At 45.9% G+C, this 24668-nt stretch overlaps 1 protein-coding gene across 2 annotated transcripts; it reads right to left on the reverse strand.

Moving 5' to 3' along the window:
- Positions 1–2879: 2879 nt before the first annotated feature.
- On the reverse strand, positions 2880–22483 carry LOC122558783 (mitochondrial intermembrane space import and assembly protein 40-like). Of its 2 annotated transcripts, none has more exons than XM_043707557.2 (3): positions 22342–22483; positions 15713–15811; positions 2880–3840 (listed from the first exon to the last, which is right to left on the reverse strand). In XM_043707557.2, the coding sequence occupies exons 1-3, from the start codon at positions 22361–22363 to the stop codon at positions 3542–3544; spliced, it is 420 nt and encodes a 139-aa protein (XP_043563492.2). In that variant the 5' UTR covers positions 22364–22483; the 3' UTR covers positions 2880–3541. The 2 variants fall into 2 exon arrangements, with proteins under 2 accessions (XP_043563492.2, XP_043563491.2); XM_043707556.2 differs by lacking the exon at positions 22342–22483 and adding an exon at positions 20213–21626.
- Positions 22484–24668: the final 2185 nt, after the last annotated feature.

A 24668-nucleotide genomic window follows, 5' to 3' on the forward strand; every position in this document is an offset into this window, starting at 1 on the left:
GCAGTGGAAACAAGGGCAGAGACAACCCCATCGACCCTGCAAGGTCCTCCTCACTAATATGTGGGGTTGAGCGCCAATATTGGGACAGTTGTCTCACAGATTAGTCAAGCAACAGCCTGACAGAGTCACCTCCCTCTCTAATAAAACAGGGGGTGTACCTACACCAAATAGACCACAATGGCTCAATGAATCAGCTCAAGACAATCAGGGATGGACAATAAATGCCTGCCCAATTAGTGGCACCCACACTCTAAATGGGGAAAAAAATGTATTTAAAAGGGACCTTGATATCCATGAGGGAGAAATGAATAGCAATGTACATTGATAGGGTAGCACAGGGGTTAGCACCGCTGCCTCACAGCACCAGAGACCTGGGTTCGATTCCACCCTCGTGCAACTCTTTGTGCAAACTCCGCACATTCTCCCCGTGTCTGCGTGGGTTTCCACCGGGTGCTCCGGCTTCGTCCCACAATCCCTTCAGTGGATTGGCTGTGCTAAATTGTCCATGGCATCCGGGGATGTGTGGGTTAGCCAGGGGAAATGCAGGGCTACAGAGATATGGGGTGGGGATAATCTTCAGAGGGTCAGTATGGACTCAATGGGTGAAATGGCCTGCTTCCACACTGTAGAAGTTCTATGAAATGTAACTGTACCAGCCTCTATTACTCCCTCTGACAGCTTGTTCTATACACACACCACCCTCTGCATAAAACATTTGCCCCACAGGCCCCTTTTAAATTTTTCCCCTTTCACCTTAAACATATGCCCTCTAGTTGTAGACTCCCCCCCAGGGAAAAGACTTTGGTTGAATATGCTTTGGTGTTAGGATAAGAGGTAACACAGTTCCAGACGAACTGCGTTATGAATAATTCCAGTAACCAGACTGTGTAAATGAGATGGCCACAAAATGTGGGAGGACCAATATAAACCAGAACACCAATGTTTTGAGAAATTTGGAATATTTTGATATGCAGCATCTCCTTAACATTCCAGACAGACGAACATCCATCTCCTCACACTCATGATCATCGCCTGATGTGTTCCGGGTTTTCGTTTCGTTTCCTGCAACGAATGAAGTCAGACGATACGCATTGGGTTCTCATCGTACAGTTTGAAGTCAACCATTCAGAGCACTTAAAGGCAATATCTTGGAAAGATTTTAAACCATTTTCTGGTCCCAAAGTTCCACCCTCCCTCTCCCGCAGGGGCCGGCCCTCAATGGGGTACAGGGTTCCCCCTCCTTCTCCCAAAGGGGCCGGCGCTCACTGGGGTACGGGGTCCCCCTCCCTCTCCTGAAGGTGCAGACTCTGGTATCTGTAAATTCTGGACATTTTTTCCAGACCCACTCTCTCCAGCACCACACTCAATTTAAACCATTTAATGGCTTCTATGGCTTTATTCCTAGCACCTGTTCACAGCAGCGACCTGAGAAGTTAATCTCGAACCCTCAGATTCCAGGCCAATGCCAGAGAGTTGGCAACTTCGATTTCTAATGTCCTGTGGACAAGACCAGCCCTTTTGTTTCTAAATGTTGAGGTGGCTAAGTCAGCTCCCATCCCACCAGCCCCCACACACACTACCCAAAACACACCAGCTACTAGGAATGCAGCTCAACCACTGCTCCTATTCACATGCTACAGGCTGGAGCTCTCGCATGATTTAAGGAAAACCACTGTGACTTCTCTCTCACAAAGCTTCAAACAGTACCTCATATTTCACCATTAAAGCAGTCTCTGCCAAGGAAATGTGAAGCAGGAATCAGATGGTGATTGAGAATCGAGCAAAGGAGTGGAAGAGTCATTTTGAAAATTGAATTTACTTTCACTTGTCAGGTTAGGCATGCTGTTGGTGAAAACGGTTATGACATGTCCAAGCCAGCGTGTCAGGCAGATTAGTAAGCTCAAGGTTTGATTCAAAGCAGTGTTATGTCAAATAGCACCAATGCCTGCCATGGAGAAGTTTTCCACATAACCTGTCCAGAGATGTTATTACACACCTCTGGAGCAGATGGAATGAGAAACTGGGCCTCCTGTTTCAGAAGTCACTAACCACAGCGCAAGTGCCTCAGTCAATATCCTGGACGGGACACCACCTCATCCAAAACTGCTCCATGTCATCGAACACAGAATCAATCTTGTTCACTCATCAACTGTGCTCTCTGGTCTCAAGGCTCCCAGTCTGGCAATGTCTTATATTTTAAATTTCTCAGCCTTAATTCCTCCATTTCCTAAGTCTGCAATCTTCTCCAGACACACTCTCCTGAGACCTCGGTGTTTTGTCAACGCTGACCTTTAGAGCATTCTCGATTTTAAATACTCCAGCTGCCAGGGCCAAAACCTCCACTGACCTTGATGCCATCCCTGGGCGAACAGCCCAATGGCATTCATCATCATCATAGGCAGTCCCTCGCAGACGAGGATGACTCTCTGCCACTCCCAGGGTGGAGTCTGTAGATGTCTGTACAGACCGATGGGGCTACTGCAGGCTCTGTTACACAGAGGACAGAAGGTGGTCATGGGAAGTGTGTGGGTGGGGTGTTGGAGTGGCAGATTCCTCCTTTCCCTGATTTCCTATCTCAAGGTTCTTGATGCCTCCCTGGATGCTCCCCCCCTTATGTTGGACGTTCTTAGGCCAGTGATTCCCAGGTGTCCGTGGGCATTCACATGGAAGTGGCAGACAAGATTTCCACAAAGACATCCCGGGGAGCGATAAGGAGAATGGGGGGGGGTGTAACACAAGGACCAGGGTGTAGGGGGACGGGGAGGAAGCAACAACAAAGAAGCTGTTGGGTCGAGGCAGTGAGGGGAATCCAGGAGAAAAATCAACAAAAGCAAAATTAATCTGACTTCAATGAGAACACACAACCGGGCACCAAGATACAAGGTAAAAATATTTTTAATTTACTAGAACACAATTATTTCCTGCATTTTGGTTAGGAGGGAGGTTGTTACACTGGGTAACAGCTCAGTGCGATTTGAGGATTGAATTTGCTCTTCCCCTCCCCACCCCCCCATCCCAACCAGGGCTGTATTCCCTGTCTCAGATGGTGACACTCAGCATGGTCCCCACTGTCAACATTTGGAGCTAAGGTGCCACTTTCCACCTACTGAGCCTCAAGGTGAGATGCCCTCCCCACCCACTAACTCTGTTCTGCTTCGCTCCAGCCCCTTTGCAGTTTCAAGAAAATCCCCTCCACACACAAGAATTAAAAATTGTCAAAAAACCCCAAAGAACTGGAGGTGTTGGAAATCAGAAACAAAAAACAGAAATTGCTGGACAAACTCTGGCAGCGGCTGAGGAGAGAAAACAGATTCAGTGACTCAATGCTGAAGCATTTCTGAAGGAGGGTTGCTGGACCCAAAAAGTTAACTCTGCTTTCTCTCTCAGATGCTGCCAGACCTACTGAAGTTTTCCAGCAATTTCTGTTTTCATTCCCTCTTTCTGATGTTTGGCATTGGCTTGACATGAGGGGGTGGTGAACAGAGAGGGTGAACAGGGGACAGCAGTCTGGGGGAATAGGAGGACCCCCACCCTCCTCCTATTAGCTGGAGCCTGGACTCTGGGAGGCTGGTATCTCTTGGGCTGGGAGGTCAGTCTTCCCTTTGCTGCTGTCTTCTCCCTCCTCCTCCACCTCTTCGTCCTGCGGGTACAGGTCTGGGTAACGCTGCATGCATTCCTGCATTGTTCGGAACTGCTCCAGGCAATCGGAGCCTTTCACCTCTTCCTTGCTGTAGTGAAAACAGGAGAAGGCCGATTTAAACTGCTCCCCACACGGACCACTTGCCATCCCGCCCAGGCAAGGACAGTTCCAGTTGATGTCGCCATTTGGCAGGATCAGACCTGCAAGCACATTTCAAGAAAGACATTAAGAAATTGCAACGGAATATTGCTCAGAGGAGAATTGCCAGCATTGGAACAGTAATCAGAGGTATGCCCAGCACAGTGTAATGACTGAGTGGCCAGGTTCAGCGTTTGTTTTCCTGTCACCCAGGAGGAGTCAGTCATGTAACATGGAAATGGACCATTATGGTCCAATGCCGACCATAATCCCAAACTAAATTAGTCCCACTTGGCTGCATTTGGCCCATATCTTTCCAAACCTTTCCTATCCATGTACTTATCCAAATGTCTTAAATGTTGCTCCTCATATTCTTTTTAAAACTTTCTCCTTTCACCTTAAAAAACACGTCCCTAGTTTTGAATTCCCCCACTCTAGGGAAAACACTCTTGGCTATTCACCTTATCTACGGGGTGGCACGGTGGCACTGCTGCATCAGAGCACCAGGGACCCGGGTTCAATTCCCATCTCGGGCGACTGTCTGTGTGGAGTTTGCACATTCTCCCCATGTCTGTGTGGGTTTCCTCCGGGTGCTCCGGTTTCCTCCCACAGTCCAAAGATGTGCAGGTCAGGTGAATTGGTCATGCTAAATTGCCCGTAGTGATAGATGCATTAGTCAGGTGTAAATATAGGCTAGGGGAATGGGTCTGGGTGGGTTAATCTTCGGAGGGTCGGTATGGACATGTTGGGCCGAAGGGCCTGTTTCCATATTGTAGAGAATCTAATCTAATCTATGACTCTTAAAGGTCACCCCTCAAACTCCTATGCTCCAGTGAAAAAAGTCCCAGCCTATCCAGCTTCCCCATATAACTTAAACCCTCCATTTCCTGCAACATCTTGGTAAATCTTTTCTGAACCCATTTCATTTTAATAATATCCTCCCTATAGCAGGGCAACCAGAACTGCATTGAAATATTCCACAGTGGTGACTGCACTGGCTGAGGTAACCCAACTGGGCCCAGGCTGAAGCTCTGGGAATGAGATCAAACCCCACCAATGCTAACTGGTACATGTGGAATTCAATTGACAAACATCTGGATTTGAAACACAAGGTGAGGGATGTAACCATGGAATTATCATAGGGTTTTTAAAAAAAAAGACAACCAATCTGGGTCGCTAACATCCTTTAACGATGGAAGTCTGCCTTCATCACTGGTCTGACCCTCACGTGACTCCATACCCACAGCAACCTGGTTAAGGCTCTCATCTGCCTGTGAAATGGCCCGAGAGAGACAGATACTCAGTTCCAGGGAATTCAGAGATGGGCAAAAGCTGCTGGCCTTGCCAGTGATGCCGAAATCCCACAAATAGAAACACAAAAATGGAAGCTCTGTCTGCTCCCTCAGGAAACTCCAAAGGAGATCAGGAGTTAAGGTTGCTGAAGTGTTTAGTATTCTCCATTCATGGGATGTGGATGGCACAGGCTGGACAGCATTTATTGCCATTTATCTCTCCATTACCACAAGCATTACTAATGGGATCTCTCTCTCCATTACCACAAACATTACTAATGGGATCTATCTGTGTACAAATTGATTGCTGCACTTCCCAGATTACAGCAGTGACTATATTTCAAAACATTATTTCGTTGGCTATGGGACATTGGAGAAAAAAAGCCTCACATTCATTCATGGGGTGTGGGCATCACTGACTGGGCCAGCTTTTATTGCCCGTCCCTAATTGCCCTGAGGGCAGTTAAGAGTCAACCACATTACTGTGGGTCTGGAGTCACATGTAGGCCAGACCAGGTAAGGATGGCAATTTCCTGAAACCGATGGGTTTCTCCCTGACAATGGAATCATGGCCATCAGTAAATTCTTAATTCCAGATTTTTATTGAATTCAATTTCAGTATGTCATGGCAGGATGTGAATCTGGGTCCTCAGGACTTTGCAAGAGTCTCTGGATTAACAGTCCAATTATAACACCAGCAGGCTATTGGTTCTCATGTAGGGAACTGTTTAAGCAGAGAAATCCCAACTGAATAAAGAAAGAATTTCATCACCACAAGGGATTTTGCTGGAATAAAGAGAGAGAGAGAGAGTTTTCAGTGGCAGGAGGAATTGGCACCTGAAGAAACGGGGTGGCAGATGAGAAAAAATGTTTTTGCAACAGCGAGTGGTAATCTGGGATAAGCTGTTTGAAGGGGTAATGGAAGCTGATTAAAAGGGTATGTTTTAAAAAGGGTATTAAAGAATTATTAATATATTTCAAACAGCCAGCAGCAGCATGATGGCCTGAATAATACCATTGCTGAAACAGCCTGCAAACACATTCAGATCAAAGGAGAAGCTGATGAAGCCAGAGAGCTGTCAGCTGGAAAGTGAGTTGGATCAATGGCACAATGTGCACATAGTGCTGAGTTGAGTGGACGAGTGGATTCTAACATTGGCCCCATACCCCTGGGGGAGGTGACGGGGACTCATGGCAGGGGTGGGGGGGGGGGGGGGGGGGCTGGTGTGGGAAGCGTGTGGACAAAATGGGACAGTTAGTTTCCATTCTCACTCACAAGTACCATTCACCAAGACCAAACGCAGCCATGATGGATTCTGCAGTTGATCAGCCTGCTGGCATTCCTGGCCCCTCAAACTTGCTCTGCTTCTTGATTAGGGTGTGGCAAGTTGGTATATCAATTCAGAAAGACAGAAAGGGTGAGCAATAGCCTAAAAAATAGCGGGGATAAAAGTAAAAGAGGGATCGTAGAAGCATGTATGGAGAAGGGTGAAGGTTGGAATTCAGTCAGAATAAGAACGTATTGGGGAAAGAGTGTGGCACAGGGTCAATGTCAATGGAGTAGTCAACTAGAGGCATAATCTCTGGGGACAAGGGTTCAAATCCCACCATGCCTGACAGGAATAAAAGAGCCTGAAAGCTAGTCTCCCTCATGGTGATTATGGAGTAGGAGTAGGCCACTCAGCCTCTCAATATGATCTACCATTCAATAAGATCATACCTGATCACTTACTCCACACTCTCACCATTTCACTCCCTTGTCTACAACAATCAATGCCCGCTGCTTTAAACATATTCACATAATATGCTTCCACTGTGTTTAAGGAAGATTTCCAAAGATTCATGACCCTCAGAAAAAAAGGTTTTCCTTTTGCCTGTCTTAAATGGGTGACCCCGGCACGGTGGCACAGTGGTTAGCACTGCTGCCTCACAGCGCCTGAGACCCGGGTTCAATTCCCGCCTCAGGCGACTGTCTGTGTGGAGTTTGCACATTCTCCCCGTGTCTACGTGGGTTTCCTCCGGGTGCTCCGGTTTCCTCCCACAGTCCAAAAATGTGCAGGTCAGGTGAATTGGCCATGCTAAATTGCCCGTAGTGTTAGGTAAGGGGTAAATGTAGGGGTATGGGTGGGTTGCGCTTCGGCGGGGCGGTGTGGACTTGTTGGGCCGAAGGGCCTGTTTCCACACTGTAAGTAATCTAATCTAATCACCCAATGTTTAAACAGTGAGTCACTGTTCCTGACTCTCACATCAAAAGAAACATTTTCTTCATGTCCGCTCTGTTGAGAGCTCTCAGTATCTAGTACATTTCAATCAGATCAACTCTTACTCTTCAAAGCTCAGCCAGTCCAACCTTTCCTCATAAGGCAATCTGCCCCATCCACGCCTGGCCTACATGTGACTCCAACCCACAGCAATGTGGGTGACTCTTAACTGCCCCTTAGCTGATCAAGACCCTCAGTTCAAGGAAAATTAACAATAAATTCTGCCTCAGCCACATCCCGTGACTGAATAAACAAGACAAGAAGCTCTCTTTGTCACAGTGATACTGGGAGGCCCAGGTTTGAATCCCACCTGCTCTACAGGTGTGTCTGAAAAGGTTGATTAGAAAAAAAACAGGGAAACAAGCCAGGAATAGAAATAGAGATGGAGGTGAGACAGAGAGGGGAAGCACAATGTAAGATGATCGAGTTTGCGATATATTATGGTCGGGTAAATTGGGAAGTTGAGGGCTGCATTCTGTCTCGATGATTTACATGCCCTTGATGAAAGAGGCTTAGGGACACAGTGATTAAGGTCCGATCAACCAGAAGTTAAACAGTACATTCCAACGATCTCCTGCATCAACTCCCTCCTAATGACTGTCACTGTAAATTATACACCGTGCAGATGGCTCCTTCAGACAGGATGATAATCACAGAGATGCACAGAAGGTTAAACTGTCCCAGTCGAACAACACTACCATTATAGGGCAAGCCAAACAGAGAACAGCCAGGGAATTCCTAGAAGCATGGCACTCATCCACAGACTCCATCAACAAACACATCGACCTGGACGCAATATACCGGCCACTACAGCGGACAGCTAGAACTGACAACCGGAAGCGGCAGAGACAGGCCACTATAAATGCCGGAAGAAACATCACAGAAGCGCTTCACAGGAGGCTCCCAAGCACTGAGGATGTCACCTAGACAGGGGACGAAACGTTTGCAAGACAAATTCCCAGCTCGGCGAACAGAACCACAACAACGAGCACCCGAGCTACAAATCTTCTCCCAAATTTTGAATTAAGAGTCTAATGATGACTATGGTCAATTGTTGGAAAAATCCAGCTGGGCCACTAAGTTCCTAAATATATAAACATTAATTCCTCTGTTGGGGGTGGGGTGGGGGAGAAATGGAAAGAGAAGGAGTCAGAACCAGGAAAGACAACCTTAAAGTTAGAACTGAGTAAAACCCAAAGCACACAAGGTGGTGATGGAAATCATGGCCGTTTGTGGGATCTTGCTGTGTGTAATTTGTTTGCCTTTTTTTTTACATTGACAATACATAAAGACAGGAGGCTGTCATTTAGTCCATGTCTGCTAGTTAAAACATTATCCAGTCTAATCCGTGCAGGTATAGCACCTCTACAGCATATCTAAGTATTTTTCAATGTGCCTCTACTGTCTCTTCAGGGAGGGAGTCCCCCACCATCTAATGCATAAAAAAAATTACTCAATCCCACACCTTTTGATCAATCAACTTAAATTTCTGTACACTGGTTATTGATCTCACTGTGAAAGAAACAAATTCCTCTGGTCCACTCTGCCTGGACTCGTCACCTTCATCAAATCTTCCCAGCATTCCAAAGCAACTCCTCTAACCTATCGGACCTTTTCTTGTGACCAAGATTCCACATTCCCAGTAACATCCCTGAAAATCTCCTCCAGCCCTTCTCCAGAGCAATCATATCCTTCCTGGAAATTGTTGTCCAGAAGGTCTAACTGGTACGTGAAACAGTTACAGCGTAATGTTTGTGCCACAGAAAATGAAGGGAAATTTCCTGCCTGCCTTCTTTAACACCTTCTCTACTTCTAAGTCCTTAGTTTCAAATCACACTAAGGTTTCTCATATCCTCTCTTCCACCCTGTTCCCACTGAAATCCAAGCTCCTTCAATTCTGTCCACTTCAGCATCCCCCACTCTTTACTGCTTATAGTATCTCTGCCTTTGCCTATGGTGACTGCCTAGTGCTATTAACGCAAGATTATTAATTCAGAGACTCAGCTAATGTTGGGAGGCCTTGGGTTTGAATCCTGCTGTGGCATCTGGTAGAATTTGAATTCAATAAAAAAAACCTGAAATTAAGAGTCTAATGACGACCATTGCCAATTGTTGGAAAAATCCATCTGGGTCACTAATGTCCTTTCGGTGAGGAAACTGCCATCCTTACCCAGTCTGGCCTACATGTGACTCCAGACCCACAGCGATGTGGGTGACTCTTAACTGCCCTCTGGGCAATAAATGCTGGCCCACATTCCGTGAATGATTATTAAAACAAGGGGCTCTGCAATTCTCTCCCCAAACCGCTATCGCTATCTCTCTCTCTCTCGTTTTAAGACACTTCTTTGAATGGAATATGTTCAATGCCAGGACGGAAAATAAGAGGCTTCCCTTACAAATGGTCTTGTGATCCACATGTAACCATGATCTCACATCCTTCATGTGAAAGTAAAAGAACTGCTTTTCACAAAGCTTCATAAAACTGGGAGCACAGGTAGCCCACCCGAGCAGCATTGTACAAGACAATGTTTTTCAAGGCCACTTAGAAGATATTGGGCAAAGACGGGAATGGCTTGACTTTGAGGGGTTTGGGAATGGGGTGGTGAAGGATAGATAAGGATGTGGTTTCTGCAGCTACTGCCGATCTGCACTCTGACAAGGAAGGAAGCAGTTAGATGATATGACTGCAACCATTAAGCTGTGGGAGGAATACGAAGACATGGTTAAAGTTTTCAGATAATTTCCAATCTCACTGCGATTCTGCATGTGGGTGATGTGCTCCACCTGCTGTCTCAGTGAGCAAGCTTTCAGTTACCTGCCTGAATGACTCCATGGCCCAGCAACAACCACTGGAGTATTATCAAGGCAACGAAGAGCCTTCGAATGGTTTACCACATTAGAGGTGCTACATAAATGCAAAATGTTGTTGCACCTTAGTACTAGATATATTCATAGAGATGTACAGCACGGAAAAAGACCCTTCGGTCCAACTCATCCATGCCGACCAAATATCCCAACCAAATCAAGTCCCACCTGCCAGCACCAGGCCTATATCTCTCCAAACCCTTCCTATTCATATACCCACCCGATGCCTTTTAAATGTACCAGCCTCCACCACTTCCTCTGGCAGCTCATTCCAAACATGTACCACCCTCTGTGTGAAAGAGTTGCCCCTTAGGTCTCTATTAAATCTTTCCCCTCTCACCCTCAACCTATGCCCTCGAGTTCTGTACTCCTCCACCCCAAGGAAAAGATTTTGTCTATTTACCCCATCCATGCCCCTCATGATTTTATAAGGTCACCCTTCAGCCTCCGATGCTCCAGGGAAAACAGCCCTTCCCTATTCAATCTCTCCAACCCTGGCAACATCCCTGTAAATCATTTATGAACCCTTTCAAGTTTCACAACATCTTTCCGATAGGAAGGAGACCAGAATTGCACGCAATATTACAAAGGTTGCCTAACCAATGTCCTATACAGCTTCAACATGACCTCCCAACTCCTGTACTCAATACTCTGACCAATAAAGGAAAGCATACCAAACGCCTTCTTCATTATCCTATCTACCTGCTACTCCACTTTCAAGGAGCTATGAACCTGCACTCCAAGGTCTCTTTGTTCAGCAACACTCCCTAGGACCTTGCCATTAAATGTATAAGTCCTGCTAAGATTTGCTTTCCCAAAATCAGGCACCTCGCATTTATCTAAATTAAACTCCATCTGCCACTTCTCAGCCCATTGGCTGATCTGATCAAGATCCCTTTGTAATCTGAGGTAACCCTCTTCGCTATCCACTACCCCTCCAATTTTGGTGTCATTTGCAAACTTACTAACTGTACCTCTTATGCTCACATCCAAATCATTTATGTAAATGACAAAAAGTAGAGGATCCAGCACCGATCCTTGTGGCACTCCACTGGTCGCAGGCCTCCAGTCTGAAAAACAGCCCTCCACCACCCTCTGTCTTCTACCTTTGAGCCAGTTCTGTATCCAAATGGCTAGTTCTCCCTGTATTCCATGAGATCTAACCTTGCTAATCAGTCTCCCATGGGGAACCTTGTCGAACGCCTTACTGAAGACCATGTAAATCACATCTACCGCTCTGTCCTCATCAATCTTCTTTGTTACTTCTTCAAAAAACTCAATCAAGTTTGAGAGACGTGATTTCCCACGCACAAAGCCATGTTGACTATCCCTCATCAGTCCTTGCCTTTCCAAATACATGTACATTCTGTTCCTCAGGATTCCCTCCAACAACTTGCCTACCACTGATGTCATGCTCACTGGTCTATAGTTCCCTGGCTTGTCCTTACCATCCTCTTAAATAATGGCACCGCATTAGCCAATCTCCAGTCTTCTGGCACCTCACCTGTGACTATCCATGATACAAATATCTCAGCAAGAGGCCCAGCAATCACTTCTCTAGCTTCCCACAGAGTTCCGGGGTACACCTGATCAGGTCCTGGGGATTTATCCACTTTTATGCGTTTCATGACATCCAACACTTCCTCCTCTGTAATATGGACATTTTTTCAAGATGTCACCATCTATTTCCCTACATTCTACATCTTGCATAACTTTTTCCACAGTAAACACTGATGCAAAGTACTCACTTAGTATCTCCCCCATCTCCTGTGGCTCCACATAAAGGCCACCTTGCTGATCTTTGAGGGGCCCTATTCTCTCCCTAGTTACCCTTTTGTCCTTAATGTATTTGTAAAAACTCTTTGGATTCTCCTTAATTCTATTTGCCAAAGCTATCTCATGTCCCCTTTTTGCCCTCCTGATTTCCCTCTTAAGTATACTCCTACTTCCTTTATACTCTTCTAAGGATTCACTCGCTCTATCCTGTCTATACCTGACATAGGAGGAGAAAGTGAGGACTGCAGATGCTGGAGATCAGAGCTGAAAATGTGTTGCTGGAAAAGCGCAACAGGTCAGGCAGCATCCAAGGAACAGGAGAATCGACGTTTCGGGCGTGAGCCCTTCTTCAGGAATGAGGAAAGTGTGTCCAGCAGGCTAAAATAAAAGGTAGGGAGGAGGGACTTGGGGGAGGGGCATTGGAATTGCAATATGTGGAGGGAGGTCAAGGTGAGGGTGATAGGCCGGAGTGGGGTGGGGGCGGAGAGGTCAGGAAGAAGATTGCAGGTTAGGAAGGCGGTGCTGAGTTCGAGGGATTTGACTGAGACAAGGTGGGGGGAGGGGAAATGAGGACATATGCTTCCTTCTTCTTCTTGATCAAACCCTCAATTTCTTTAGTCAGCCAGCATTCCCTATATTACCAGCCTTCCCTTTCACCCTGACAGGAATATACTTTCTCTGGATTCTTGTCATCTCATTCCTGAAGGCTTCCCATTTTCCAGCCGTCCCTTTACCTGCGAACATCTGCCTCCAATCAGCTTTCGAAAGTTCTTGCCTAATACCGTCAAAATTGGCCTTTCTCCAATTTAGAACTTCAACTTTTAGATCTGGTCTATCCTTTTCCATCACTATATTAAATCTAATAGAATTATGGTCACTGACCCCAAAATGCTCCCCCACTGACACCTCAGTCACCTGCCCTGCCTTATTTCCCCAACAGTAGGTCGGGTTTTGCACCTTCTCGAGTCGGTACATGCATATTTGGAACCAGAAACTTTTCTTGTACATACTTAATAAAATCCTCTCCGTCTAAACCCTTCACACTAAGGCAGTCCCAGTCGATGTTTGGAAAGTTAAAATCCCCAGCAAACCACTGTATTATTCTTTCAGATAACTGAGATCTCCTTACAAATTTATTTCTCAATTTCCCTCTGACTATTAGGGGTCTATAATACAATCCCAATAAGGTGATCATCCCTTTCTTATTTCTCAGTTTAACCCAAATCACTTCCCTGGATGTATTTCTGTGAATATCCTCTCTCAGCACAGCTGTACTGCTATTCCTTATCAAAAATGCCACCCCCCCCCTCCCCCACCCACTCCCCTGGGACTGAGATAAGGTGGGGGGGGGGGAATGAGGAAGCTGGAAAAATCTACATTCATCCCATGTGGTTGGAGGGTTCCTAGGCAGAAGATGAGGCGCTCTTCCTCCAGGCGTCGTGTGGCCAGGGTCTGGCGATGGAGGAGGCCAAGGACCTGCATGTCCTTGGCGGAGTTAAAGTGTTCAGCCACAGGGCGGTTGGGTTGGTTGGTGCAGTCCTCACTTTCTCCTTATCTGATTTGGAGATGCTGGTGTTGAACTGGAGTGTACAAAGATAAAAATCACACAACACCAGGTTATAGTCCAACAGGTTTAATTGGAAGCACTCTAGCTTCCGGAGCGACGCTCCTTCATCAGGTGATTGTGGAGGGCTCGATGTGAAACTATCACTGTATTCTAACAGATGAGAGGCTTAACAGACAATCAATTTTTCAATGTATAATTTCAGTTACATCACAATGCAAATTTTTGCTATAAATTCTGTGTTACGATCGAGCCCTCCACAATCACCTGATGAAGGAACGTCGCTCCGAAAGCTATTGTGCTTCCAATCAAACCTGTTGGACTATAACCTGGTGTTGTGTGATTTTTATCCTTATCTGACCATTACTACACTTTGTGGGAGCATGCTATGTGAAAATTAGCTGTCGCGTTCCCTTCGATACAAGTGACCATGCTGCAAAAGTCCTTCAAGAGGAATTCAAGACATCCTGAGTCACAAAAGGCGCTACAGAAATCTAAATGTCTGTTTTGAATTCAGGAAGAGTTTTGAATGAGTAAAAACTGGCCTTTATTGCCACCTTGTGGCCAGCAATATTTCACAGTGTGCTTTCATTTACAATAACATACAATTTATCTATTGAACCAAATGAGACTGCTCTCAAACAAGAGAATTAACAACTTCTGATCAAATGTGAAACAAAAACGTTTTCTCTCTCCATAGCTGCTGCTAAACATGCTGAGTATTTTCAGTATTTTCTATTTTTATTTCTGATTATCCCGAGTTGTCCTTGAGAAGGTCATGGTGAGAAATCACTGCAGCTTTTTCCAGGACCTCCTTTTTAAATTCTTGCCTAACTCTCTATAAACACCATTCAGGATCTCAACCTTTTCCCTTCCAATGTCGCTGGTTCCAATGTGGACAATGACCTCCTGCTGGCCCCTCTCCCCCGTGAGAACATTCTGCACCCTCTCTGAGACATCACTGATCCTGGCACCAGGGAAGCAACACACCATTCTGCTTTTTCACTGCTGGCCACAGAAACGTCTGTCTGTACCTCGGACTAGAGAATCCCCTAACACAATTGATCTCTTGGAACCCAACGTACCCCTCATTGCATTAGAGCCCGTCTCAATACCAGAAACTTGCCCAATAAGTTGCCCATACCAGCCAATAACAGGAACGAGTGATATCCAGCCTCAACCCCCTCCATTGTACAAACCATTCAAAGCACGATGTTTCAGACAGTGGCTGTTTACACACAAGAGCGAACTTCTTCCCTCAACAACACCTCCAGCATTAAAGTAGCTCCCTCTGATTCAGCTCAGGGTGATTCACAGGTATCGAAATCAGACACAATTAAACACTGAGCTACACGTGAGGTTGGCAAGACAAGTGACCAAGATCTCCATCAGAGGAGGGAGATTTTAAAAACTGTCTTCACAGAATCATTACAACGCAGGAGGCGGCCATTTGGCCCATCATGTCTGTATCTGCTCTCTGAATGAGCTAAATTGTGACTTAGTGCTATTCTCCCGTCCTTTCCCCTTAATCCTGCATCATGGCTCCATTTAAATGAACAAAACCATTGCCCTACTGAAAACAGCAATTGAATCTGTTTCCACAAACTTCCAGAATTCAACCACGTGAACAACATTTTCTCAAATGAAACTAAAAGCAAAACGTGGATGCTGAAAATCAGAAATAAGAACAGAAACTGCTGGAGAAACTCAGCAGGTCTGGGCAGAACCTGTTAGTTAATGTTTCAAGTCCCATATGTTTCTTCCTCAGAACTTTTCACACATTACATTTGCTTCTTTTGCAAATCACTCGAAATCTCTGCCTTTCTGTGTTTGATCCTTTTATGAGCAGGAACAATTTCTATCTATTCTGTTTTGGCCTCTCAGGATTTTGAAAGCCTCTGTCTAACCTTCTCTTCTCTGAAGAAAAAAAGTCCCAAACTCTTCAATTTATCTTCACAGCCCAACTTTCTGATCCCTGACCTCCTTGCTAGTAAGAATGGTGCCAATGAGACAGAGCACTTTACGAAGTGAATTCAAGGGGTTAGGCAACTGAAAGCCTGGCTACCTCTATGGAATGAAGGAATCTTCGTTTGGGTACAGAACTTACTCATTGGCCACTGCTGGAGCTCACAGAGATTCTGTCATGAACAAACTTCTAATCAATGCAAACACTCACCATGTTCTTCGTAAGGGTCATTGGGATCATCCTCGATTAACTCAGCGCTACTGGGAGCTTCGTGATCTTCCTTGGTGACAAAAATGACTTTGTCTTTGCCTGAAAGTCAAAGGAGAACCCATCAAAGTCGGACAGAAAATGAAAAGAAAGCACTTGTGTTTCTCCAGCGCCTAGGACCAGTCCTCAGGGCAACTCAAGATGTTGTGCATCCATTCACAAAGTGTTATCACTTTTGATAATGTGAGATTTCCTTTTGAATTCCGACTTAATCTTCTCTGCTCCAGAAGAAACATCAGCAGCCTCTCCTCGCAAACATGATCTCCCATCCATGGATTTTTTTAATGTATGCTGTACATTTTATGGTGGAATTAGTGGAAAATGGGAATGTCACTAAATTAGTAACCTAGAGGCTCAGGTTAATAGCCTGGAATTCAAATTCAATTAATAAATCTGGATGGAGACAGTGAGGTTTGCAGATGGTGGAGACCAGAGCTCAGAGTATGTTGCTGGAAAAGCACACCAGGTTAGGCAGCATCCGAGGAGCAGGAGAATCAACGTTTTGGGCCAGAGCCCTTCATCAGCCCTCCTGAAGGGGGGCTCTGGCCCGAAACATCGACTCTCCTGCTCCTCGGATGCTGCCTGACCTGCTGTGCTTTTCCAGCAACACACACTCAACTAATAAATCTGGATCTCAACTCATGGAATCGGTCATCGGCAGTAAAACCCTACCTGGTTTACAAATGGAAGGTAATCTGCCATCCTTAACATGTGGGACAGGTTTCTGTAGCCCCACACCCACAGCAGTGTGGTGATCGAATCAGACAGCATGGAAACAGAGCCTTCAGTCCAACTTGTTCATGCCGACCAAATTTCCCAAACTATTCTAGTCCCACTTGCCTGCATTTGGCCCATATCCCTTTTCCTATTCACGTACCTGTCCAAATGTCTTTTAAATGTTGTAACTGCTCTTGCATCTACCACCCCCTCTGGAAATTCATTCCATTTATGAGCCACCCTCTGAATGAAAAGTTTGCCCCTCAGGTCCCTTTTAAATCTTTCTCCTCTCATCTTAAAAATATGCCCTCGAGCTTTGAACTCCCCACCCTAGGGAAGAGACCTTTGCTATTCACCTTATCTATGATGCTTATAAATTTTATAAACCTCAACCTTTGTGCTCCAGCGAGAAAAGTCCCAGCCTATCCGTATGACTCAAACCCTCCAGCAACATCCTGGCAAATCTTTTTTAAACCCTCTCCAATTTAATAGTGTCCTTCCTATAGAAGGACAGCCAGAACTGGTCACAGTATTCCAAAAGTGGCCTCACCAACATCCCGCACAATCTCAACAGGACATACCAACTCCTTCAGGCAAAAGTGAGGACTGCAGATGCTGGAAACCACAGTCTAGATTCCAGAATTTCTCCACCTTGGAGGCTCCCTGCCTCCATTCCTGATGAAGGGCTTTTGCCCGAAATGTCGATTTTCCTGCTCCTCGGATGCTGCCTGACCTGCTGTGCTTTTCCAGTACCAACTCCTTCACTCAGTGGTCTGAGCAATGAAGGCAAGCATGCTAAAGGCCTTCTTCACCCCTCTGTCTACTTGTGACTTTCAAGGATTACTGCTCACAGTTGGGGACGGGCAGTAAATGTGAATAGGAAACCAGCAAATGGACAACAAAAAAAACCACCTCAATAGTTTCAATTTCCTTAGTTCCCTCCTGTTTAACTCTGTTCTCCAAGAATGTTTCACTCTTTACTTTTCCTCCTAACTGTAGTACATTGTAAATATGTTATGAAAATGTCAAAGTCCAAGACATTGAAATGAATTCAGGAATAAGGGAGCCAGCATTGACCTGTGCCTTTCTTTAATGACCAGCACTCTTTCTCACCTAAGTCAGGACATTTTGATTTTTGTCCCATTATAGACATTTGAACCCATAACCCAGACTGACACTCCCAGAGCCGCACTAGACTGTGAGAGGGTACACCTTCCTGATAAGATGCTATGCAGAACACCCTCTCTGCTCTCTCTGACAAGTTTAAAACATCCCAGGTCTCTACTGCAAACAAGTTCTCAAGTTCTAACCGATGCACTGATTAAAGTTTCTCTCTCAACTAACATCACCGAAACACGTTATTTGGTCATGATTATATTGCTGTTTGTGGGAGCTTGCTGTATGAGAATTGGCTGTCGTATTTCCTGCTGAAAACAGGGAGTCCACTTTGAAAGTGGCTGGAAATAATTTTGCAGTGCTCCGATTTGGGTGAATTCACTACAGAATAGCAAGTCTTAATACCTCAAATACATCTAATGCCAGTTTCTCGTATGGATTTAGTTCTTGTCCTTGAACTAACCTTTCAAGATCATTTTAGGAAGGAGAATCTGTACCCTCACTTGTGTGACTCCAGTGCCATATCAACATCGTTACCTTGCGGTCTGGCGCTCTGAAGTGACCTAACTGACTTGGACTGCAGATCCTTCTCTTTCTAAATTAGACAATTGCTCATAAACTTCTATTAAATTAGAATCATAGAATCCCATAGCACTGGTGATTATTCTGCCCATTTTTAGATGGGTCAGCTCTTTGAAAAACTTTTTAAATTTAGCCTCCAACCACCAACCGACCCCCCATCCCCTGCCCTTTGCTTGCAACCTCAAAAATTAACCCCTTGAATCTTGATGAAAAGTGACATGTAGCCAAAGCTTTTTGCTTTTCACTTTTCACTCACCAGGACAAATGCAAAAATGCCAGATTTCAAGCATGCTGCTTATTTGGTAAAAAATAAAAGCAAATTACTGCGGATGCTGGAATCTGAAACCAAAAGAGAAAATGCTGTAAAATCTCAGCAGGTTTGGCAGCATCTGTAAGGAGAGAAAAGAGCTGACGTTTCGAGTCTAACTGACCCTTTGTGAAAGCTGCTTTGACAAAGGGTCAGTTAGACTCGAAACATCAGCTCTTTTCTCTCCTTACAGATGCTGCCAGACCTGCTGAGATTTTACAGCATTTTCTCTTTTGGCTGCTTATTTGATAAACTGCATCCGATTGGCTGAAGTGTTGCCCTGGAGTAGACAACGTGAAGCTATTGATTCCTGGTTAATTCAAAAAATTGCTTCCCTTCACTTCACCTGAAGCAGCAGTGCTCTGAAAGCTCGTGATTTTAATTAAAACTGTTGGACTATAACCTGGTGTCATGCAACTTCTGACTTAATTTAAAAAGACATAGGATTTGAAAGTATTCCTTAATGTTGCAGAGAAACTGTCTTTGACCGATTGTAACAGGTGAATAAGACTGATATAACCAGCTTGACTGATCATTTCAAATATGACCCATCGTTACTAGCGCACAAAGGCTCAGTAATGTCCTTCAGGAAACTACCATCCTTACCTGGTCTGGCCTACACGTAACTCCAAGCCCACAGCAATGTGGTTGACTCTTAATTCCCCCTGGGCAATTAGGGATGGGCAATAAATGCTGGTCTAGCCAGCAATGCCCTCATCCCATGAATGAATAAAACAAAAACTAAGGATTGTTCAGTAAGTGCTGCCCTGTTGCAGAATCACTTCTCACGGCCAGTATTTTGTTGAGGGTTTTGCAAGCGCAGGCTGGTTAAATAGTTTTTATTTCATCTGCTACGTTCAACCAAAATTCATAGAATCCCTACAGTGTGGAAACAGGCCATTTGGCCCAACAAGTCCACACCGACCCTTCGAAGAGTAGCCCACCTAAACCCATTCACCAACCTATTACTTTACATTTCCTCTGACTAATGCACCTAACCTGTACATCCCTGAACACTATGGGCAATTTAGTATGGCCAATTCACCCTAACCTGCTGTGGAGGAAACCAGAGCACCTGGAGGAAACCCACGCAGACACGGCGAGAATGTGCAAACTCCACACAGACAGTTGCCCGAGGGTGGAATCGAACCCAGGTCCCTGGCGCTGTGAGGCAGCAGTGCTAACTACTGAGCTACTGTGCCACGTTAAACAACGCATTCCTTTGATCAGACAATTGCTGGGATGTACGATCTACATATCTGGCATCGTCCTAGTACTGATGTTACTCAAATCTGTAGGAGTCTAAATGTCTCTATGGATGAATAGTGACACCCTGTTTGTGGAAATTACTACTTGCACAGACACTGCATAGTAGCAGGGCGAAAACGCTTGCTTCGTCTGCTGTTCAAACTTAAATACTTTGCTTTTTTTGGGTGGGAGGCAATGTCAGGTAAAGCAGGTTACTTTTCAAATCTCAGCAGGTCTGGCAGCCTTAGATCCTCTTGCAAGTTTGCATGATACACAGAATAATGATCTGATCAGGACAGTCTGTGTCCTACAGGACAGTTTGGGCGTGTTTTACTTCCGAAGCAAACTTCCAAAGCATCTGCAGCCCTGCTTACAATATTGCTGGAAAGGGCAATGTTACAGTATTATGGGTTTTTGCAATCTCAATGTACAACATCACTGGGGAAGGACACATTAGTAGATTTCTTAATTACCACACTGGAGGACCAGGCATGTGTTAGACTCTTCCATTTCCAAAATGAATGTGGAGCAGAAGCACAGGTTTGAATGGAAATCCTTACACACGGTGCAGATTTAAAGATCACAAACATGTAATTTACAGGGGAAAGTATGTACAGGGTAAGGTGAGGGCTCATTCCATCAAAACAACAAGGTCTCATACCTTATTCTAACATATGAACAAGGCATAAAAGCAGGCAACTTGCCCCTTTGAACCTCCTCTGCCATTCAATACAATCGTGACTGATCTAGTTTTAACCTCAACTCTACATTCTTGCATACCCCAATAACTTTTCAAACCCTTGGTCTTCAAGAATCTATCTACATTGATCTTAAAAGATTCCGTATCCACTGCCTTTTGAGGAAGGGAATAAATTGCAATCCCTTATTTTAAGCAGTGACCCAGAGTTCTAGAATCTATGCAGTTCTGGTCTCCTTCCTATTGGAAAGATGTTGTGAAACTTGAAAGGGTTCAGAGAAGATTTACAAGGATGTTGCCAGGGTTGGAGGATTTGAGCTACAGGGAGAGGCTGAACAGGCTGGGGCTGTTTTCCCTGGAGCATCAGAGGCTGAGGAGTGACCTTATAGAGGTTTATAAAATCATGAGGAACATGGATAGGATAAATAGACCAAGTATTTTCCCTGCAATGGGGGAGTCCAGAACTAGAAGGCATAGGTTTATGGTGAGAGGGAAAGATATAAAAGAGACCTAAGGGGCAACTTTTTCACTCAGAGGGTGGTACGTGTATGGAATGAGTTGCCAGAGGAAGTGATGGAGGCTGGTACAATTGTAACATTTAAGAGGCATTTGGATGGGTATATGAATAGGAAGGGTTTGGAGGGATATGGGCCGGGCGCTGGCAGGTGGGACTAGATTGGGTTGGGATATCTGGTCAGCATGGACGGGTTGGCTCAAATGGTCTGTTTCCAAGCTGTACATTTCTATGACTCTAAGAGGAGCCATCCATCCAGTCAAGACCCCTCAGGATCTTAGACGTTTCAATAAAGTCATCTCTGACCATTCTAAACTCCAGAGGATGCAGGTTAAGTCTGCGTGTCAACCATTCGTCTCCTGCACCCGGCTGAATGGTTACTACGACCTTGGTAAACGTCCCCATGTGGACAAGGAAGATTCTTTCACTTGCATGAAGACTATCCACGACCTACATGCCTTGTCTCAATAATGGTTAAACATTCTCTTAAATTCACTTTTGGGAATGTGGGCACTGGGGTTGTATGATGGTATATCACAACAATATAGTCACAGCCACTTTCTATATCTGTACTGATGGAATTAATTAATTTAGCGAGGAATTAAAGACCCCTCCTTTGCCCAAACAGACTGGGGTCACCTTTAGTTTCCAGAAATGGTCCTTTGGGGGAAAGGGACTGAATCTCACACCTGGTTCGTGTCCAAATACTGAGCGACTCAAACCCTCTCAACACTTACTCTCACACTCACTGTCTCTGACGCCAACCTCACGTCCTCGTTTCCCCCACCCAGCCCCACTCTCTGCACCCTGCACTCTGTCCCCCACCACCATTCTCTACCCCACCTCGTCCCCTCCCAACCCCCTGATCCCCACCCTCACATCCTCCCCTCCCTCCACACCCTCCCCTCCCCCACCCCGACCCCTGTCCCCACATCCTCCCTCCCTGACCCCCACCCTCACGTCCTGTCCTCCCCTCCCCCACCCCCACACCGTGCCTCACCCTCACGTCCTCCCCTCACCCCAACCCCACACCCTCCCCCACGTCCTCCCCTCCCCCAACATCCTCCCCCACCCCAACCCCCACCCTCACATCCTCCCCTCCCCCTGCCCCCACATCCTCCCCTCCCCCTGCCCCCACATCCTCCCTCCCCACCCCCTGACCCCCACCCCCACGTCCTCCCCTCCCCCACCCTCTGACCCCCACCCTCACGTCCTCCCCTCCCCCACCCCCTGACCCCCACCCTCACGTCCTGTCCTCCCCTCCCCCACCCCCTGACCCCCACCCTCACGTCCTCCCCTCCCCCACCCCCTGACCCCCACCCTCACGTCCTGTCCTCCCCTCCCCCACCCCCACACCGTGCCTCACCCCCACGTCCTCCCCTCCCCCTCACCGTGCCGCCGGCAGTGGGACATCTCTCTCTCTGGCAGTGTGTGGGGGTGGGGGGTGCTGTCTCTCACTCTGTGTGAGGGTTAGTGTCTGGGGTGGAGGAGGAGGGATGCTTTCAGCCCGCGGCCCATGCACCCGGCCTGACCTCTGACCCTGCGGGCGGGAACCAATCACAGCGAGGGGGCGGGTCTAGAACCAGGGCCCAATTTAAATCAGCAGATCAGCTCACAATACCCACACACTATAGAATCTATAACACACTTTATAGAATACATAACGTACACCATATGGAAACTATCATGCTCACCCTATATACTCTACAGTGTCCTCAATACCCACCCCACACAATCTATAATGTCCATAAAACATCCTATAGAATGTATACTGTCCATAATACCCACCCTGTGTCATGTATAATATGCATCATATCCACCTAATTGAATTTATAATTTCCATTAAGTTCTTTTGGGCCTCGGACTTTGTGAGAATGGGTGATTGTAGTCAAAGCAGCCTTTGTCATTGAGGGGACTGGGTGTGGGAATGGGTAAAAAGTTTGGAAGGACTGAATCAGGCTCTAAAATTATTGAACTCAATGTTCTGTCCCAGAGGCTACAAGGTCCTCAAATGGAAATTGAGATGTTGTTCTTTAATCTTACGCTGAGGCTCGCTGGAACACTACAGCAGGCTTGTGACAGAAATGTTGGTGTGGAAACACAGTGGTGTGTTTAAGTGGCAGGCAACAGGACACGAGGGATCATTTTTGTGTACAAAATGTAGGTGTTCTGCAAAGTGGTTTGCATGACACAGATTAAGTTGCAATCATTACAGCTCACCAATTTTCTCCTACTCTTAGCTCTTATTATCACATATTCAGTTTTTCTTCTATTCTGGCCTGCTACCCATAATTTCTCTGTTTACCTAGCTGTTTGATCTCTCTCTCTGTCTCTAGGCTTCATCTCCACCTATCGACCCACCTCTCCACTCCACTTCTACAACTTCGGGTTCAGAATAAATATCTCATTTTCCTAGCTGTTAACAGTTCTGAAGAGTCACTGGACTCTAAACGTTAATTCTACCATTTTCTCACAGATGCTGCCAGTCCTACTAAGTTTCTCCAGCAATTTCTGATTTTATTACAGATTTCCAGAATCTGCAATTCATTGTTTAATTTGAATGTATAGAATCTATAGGCTCAATCTTGTACAATATATAATATCCGTGTGATAGACAATAGACAATAGGTGCAGGAGTAGGCCATTCTGCCCTTCGAGCCTGCACCACCATTCAATATGATCATGGCTGATCATCCTTAAGCAGTACCCTTTTCCTGCCTTATCTCCATAACCCTTGATGCCACAATCCTTGAGGGCTCTATCTAACTCTTTCTTAAATGAATCCAGAGACTGGGCCTCCACTGCCGTCTGGGACAGAGCATTCCACACAGCCACCACTCTCTGGGTGAAGAAGTTTCTCCTCATCTCTGTCGTAAATGGTCTACACCGTATTTTTAAGCTGTGTCCTCTGGCTCAGCACTCACCCATCAGCGGAAACATGTTTCCTGCCTCCAGAGTGTCCAATCCTTTAATAATCTTATATGTCTCATCAGATCCCCTGTCAGTCTTCTAAACTCAAGGGTATACAAGCCCAGTCGCTCCAGTCTTTCAGCGTAAGGTAATCCCGCCATTCCAGGAATTGACCTCGTGAACCTACGCTGCACTCCCTCAATAGCCAGAATGTCTTTCCTCAAATTTGGAGACCAGAACTGCACACAGTACTCCAGGTGTGGTCTCACCAGGGCCCTGTACAGCTGCAGAAGAACCTCTTTGCTTCTATACTCAATCCCTCTTGTTATGAAGGCCAGCATGCTATTAGCCTTCTTCACTACCTGCTGTGATAAAAGCGAGAAAAGTGATTGAAGGACACAATCAGATGAGCCATGGCAGTATATGTTTCAGGGACTGAATGTCATACCCCTGCTTCTGGCTGAGATGATTTTAAGATTTTGTATTCGTACGTTTAATTAAATTGTGTAATAAGTTCAATTTGAGTGGATGCAGGAGAATAAAATAATTTATACATTGGATCTTGCTTCCCCTGGGGTCTAGTTTCAAGCTGAAGAAATCTACAACTCCCAGCATCCCCCGGGAATGGGCCTACATTTCCCAGACAGACACGGGGAGCGGCCATCTCCCAGCATCCTCCCGTGAATAGGACTACATTCCCCAGCATTCCGGGGAGACGACTACATCTCCCAGCATCCCTCGCGGGTGTTTCCTCCAAGCAGGACCTCCCAGGAGTGCGCAGGCGCGGGATATATCCCACCCCCACCCC

The sequence above is a fragment of the Chiloscyllium plagiosum genome, unplaced genomic scaffold, assembly GCF_037043375.1.
Source record: "Chiloscyllium plagiosum isolate Xiang-an unplaced genomic scaffold, Cpla_swu_hap1 HiC_scaffold_14, whole genome shotgun sequence".
Taxonomy (NCBI): domain Eukaryota; kingdom Metazoa; phylum Chordata; class Chondrichthyes; order Orectolobiformes; family Hemiscylliidae; genus Chiloscyllium; species Chiloscyllium plagiosum.

Bases quoted from the DNA above. Each gene is read 5' to 3' on its own strand.
- LOC122558783 (XM_043707556.2), bottom strand. From the start codon at position 20,249: ATGGAAGAGTCTAACACATGCCTGGTCCTCCAGTGTG. The intron at 15,812-20,212 runs GTAATTAAGAAA...TTTGACTTTCAG, and splicing joins ATGCCTGGTCCTCCAGTGTG to GCAAAGACAAAGTCATTTTT. The intron at 3,841-15,712 runs GTGAGTGTTTGC...ATGTGCTTGCAG, and splicing joins TGACCCTTACGAAGAACATG to GTCTGATCCTGCCAAATGGC.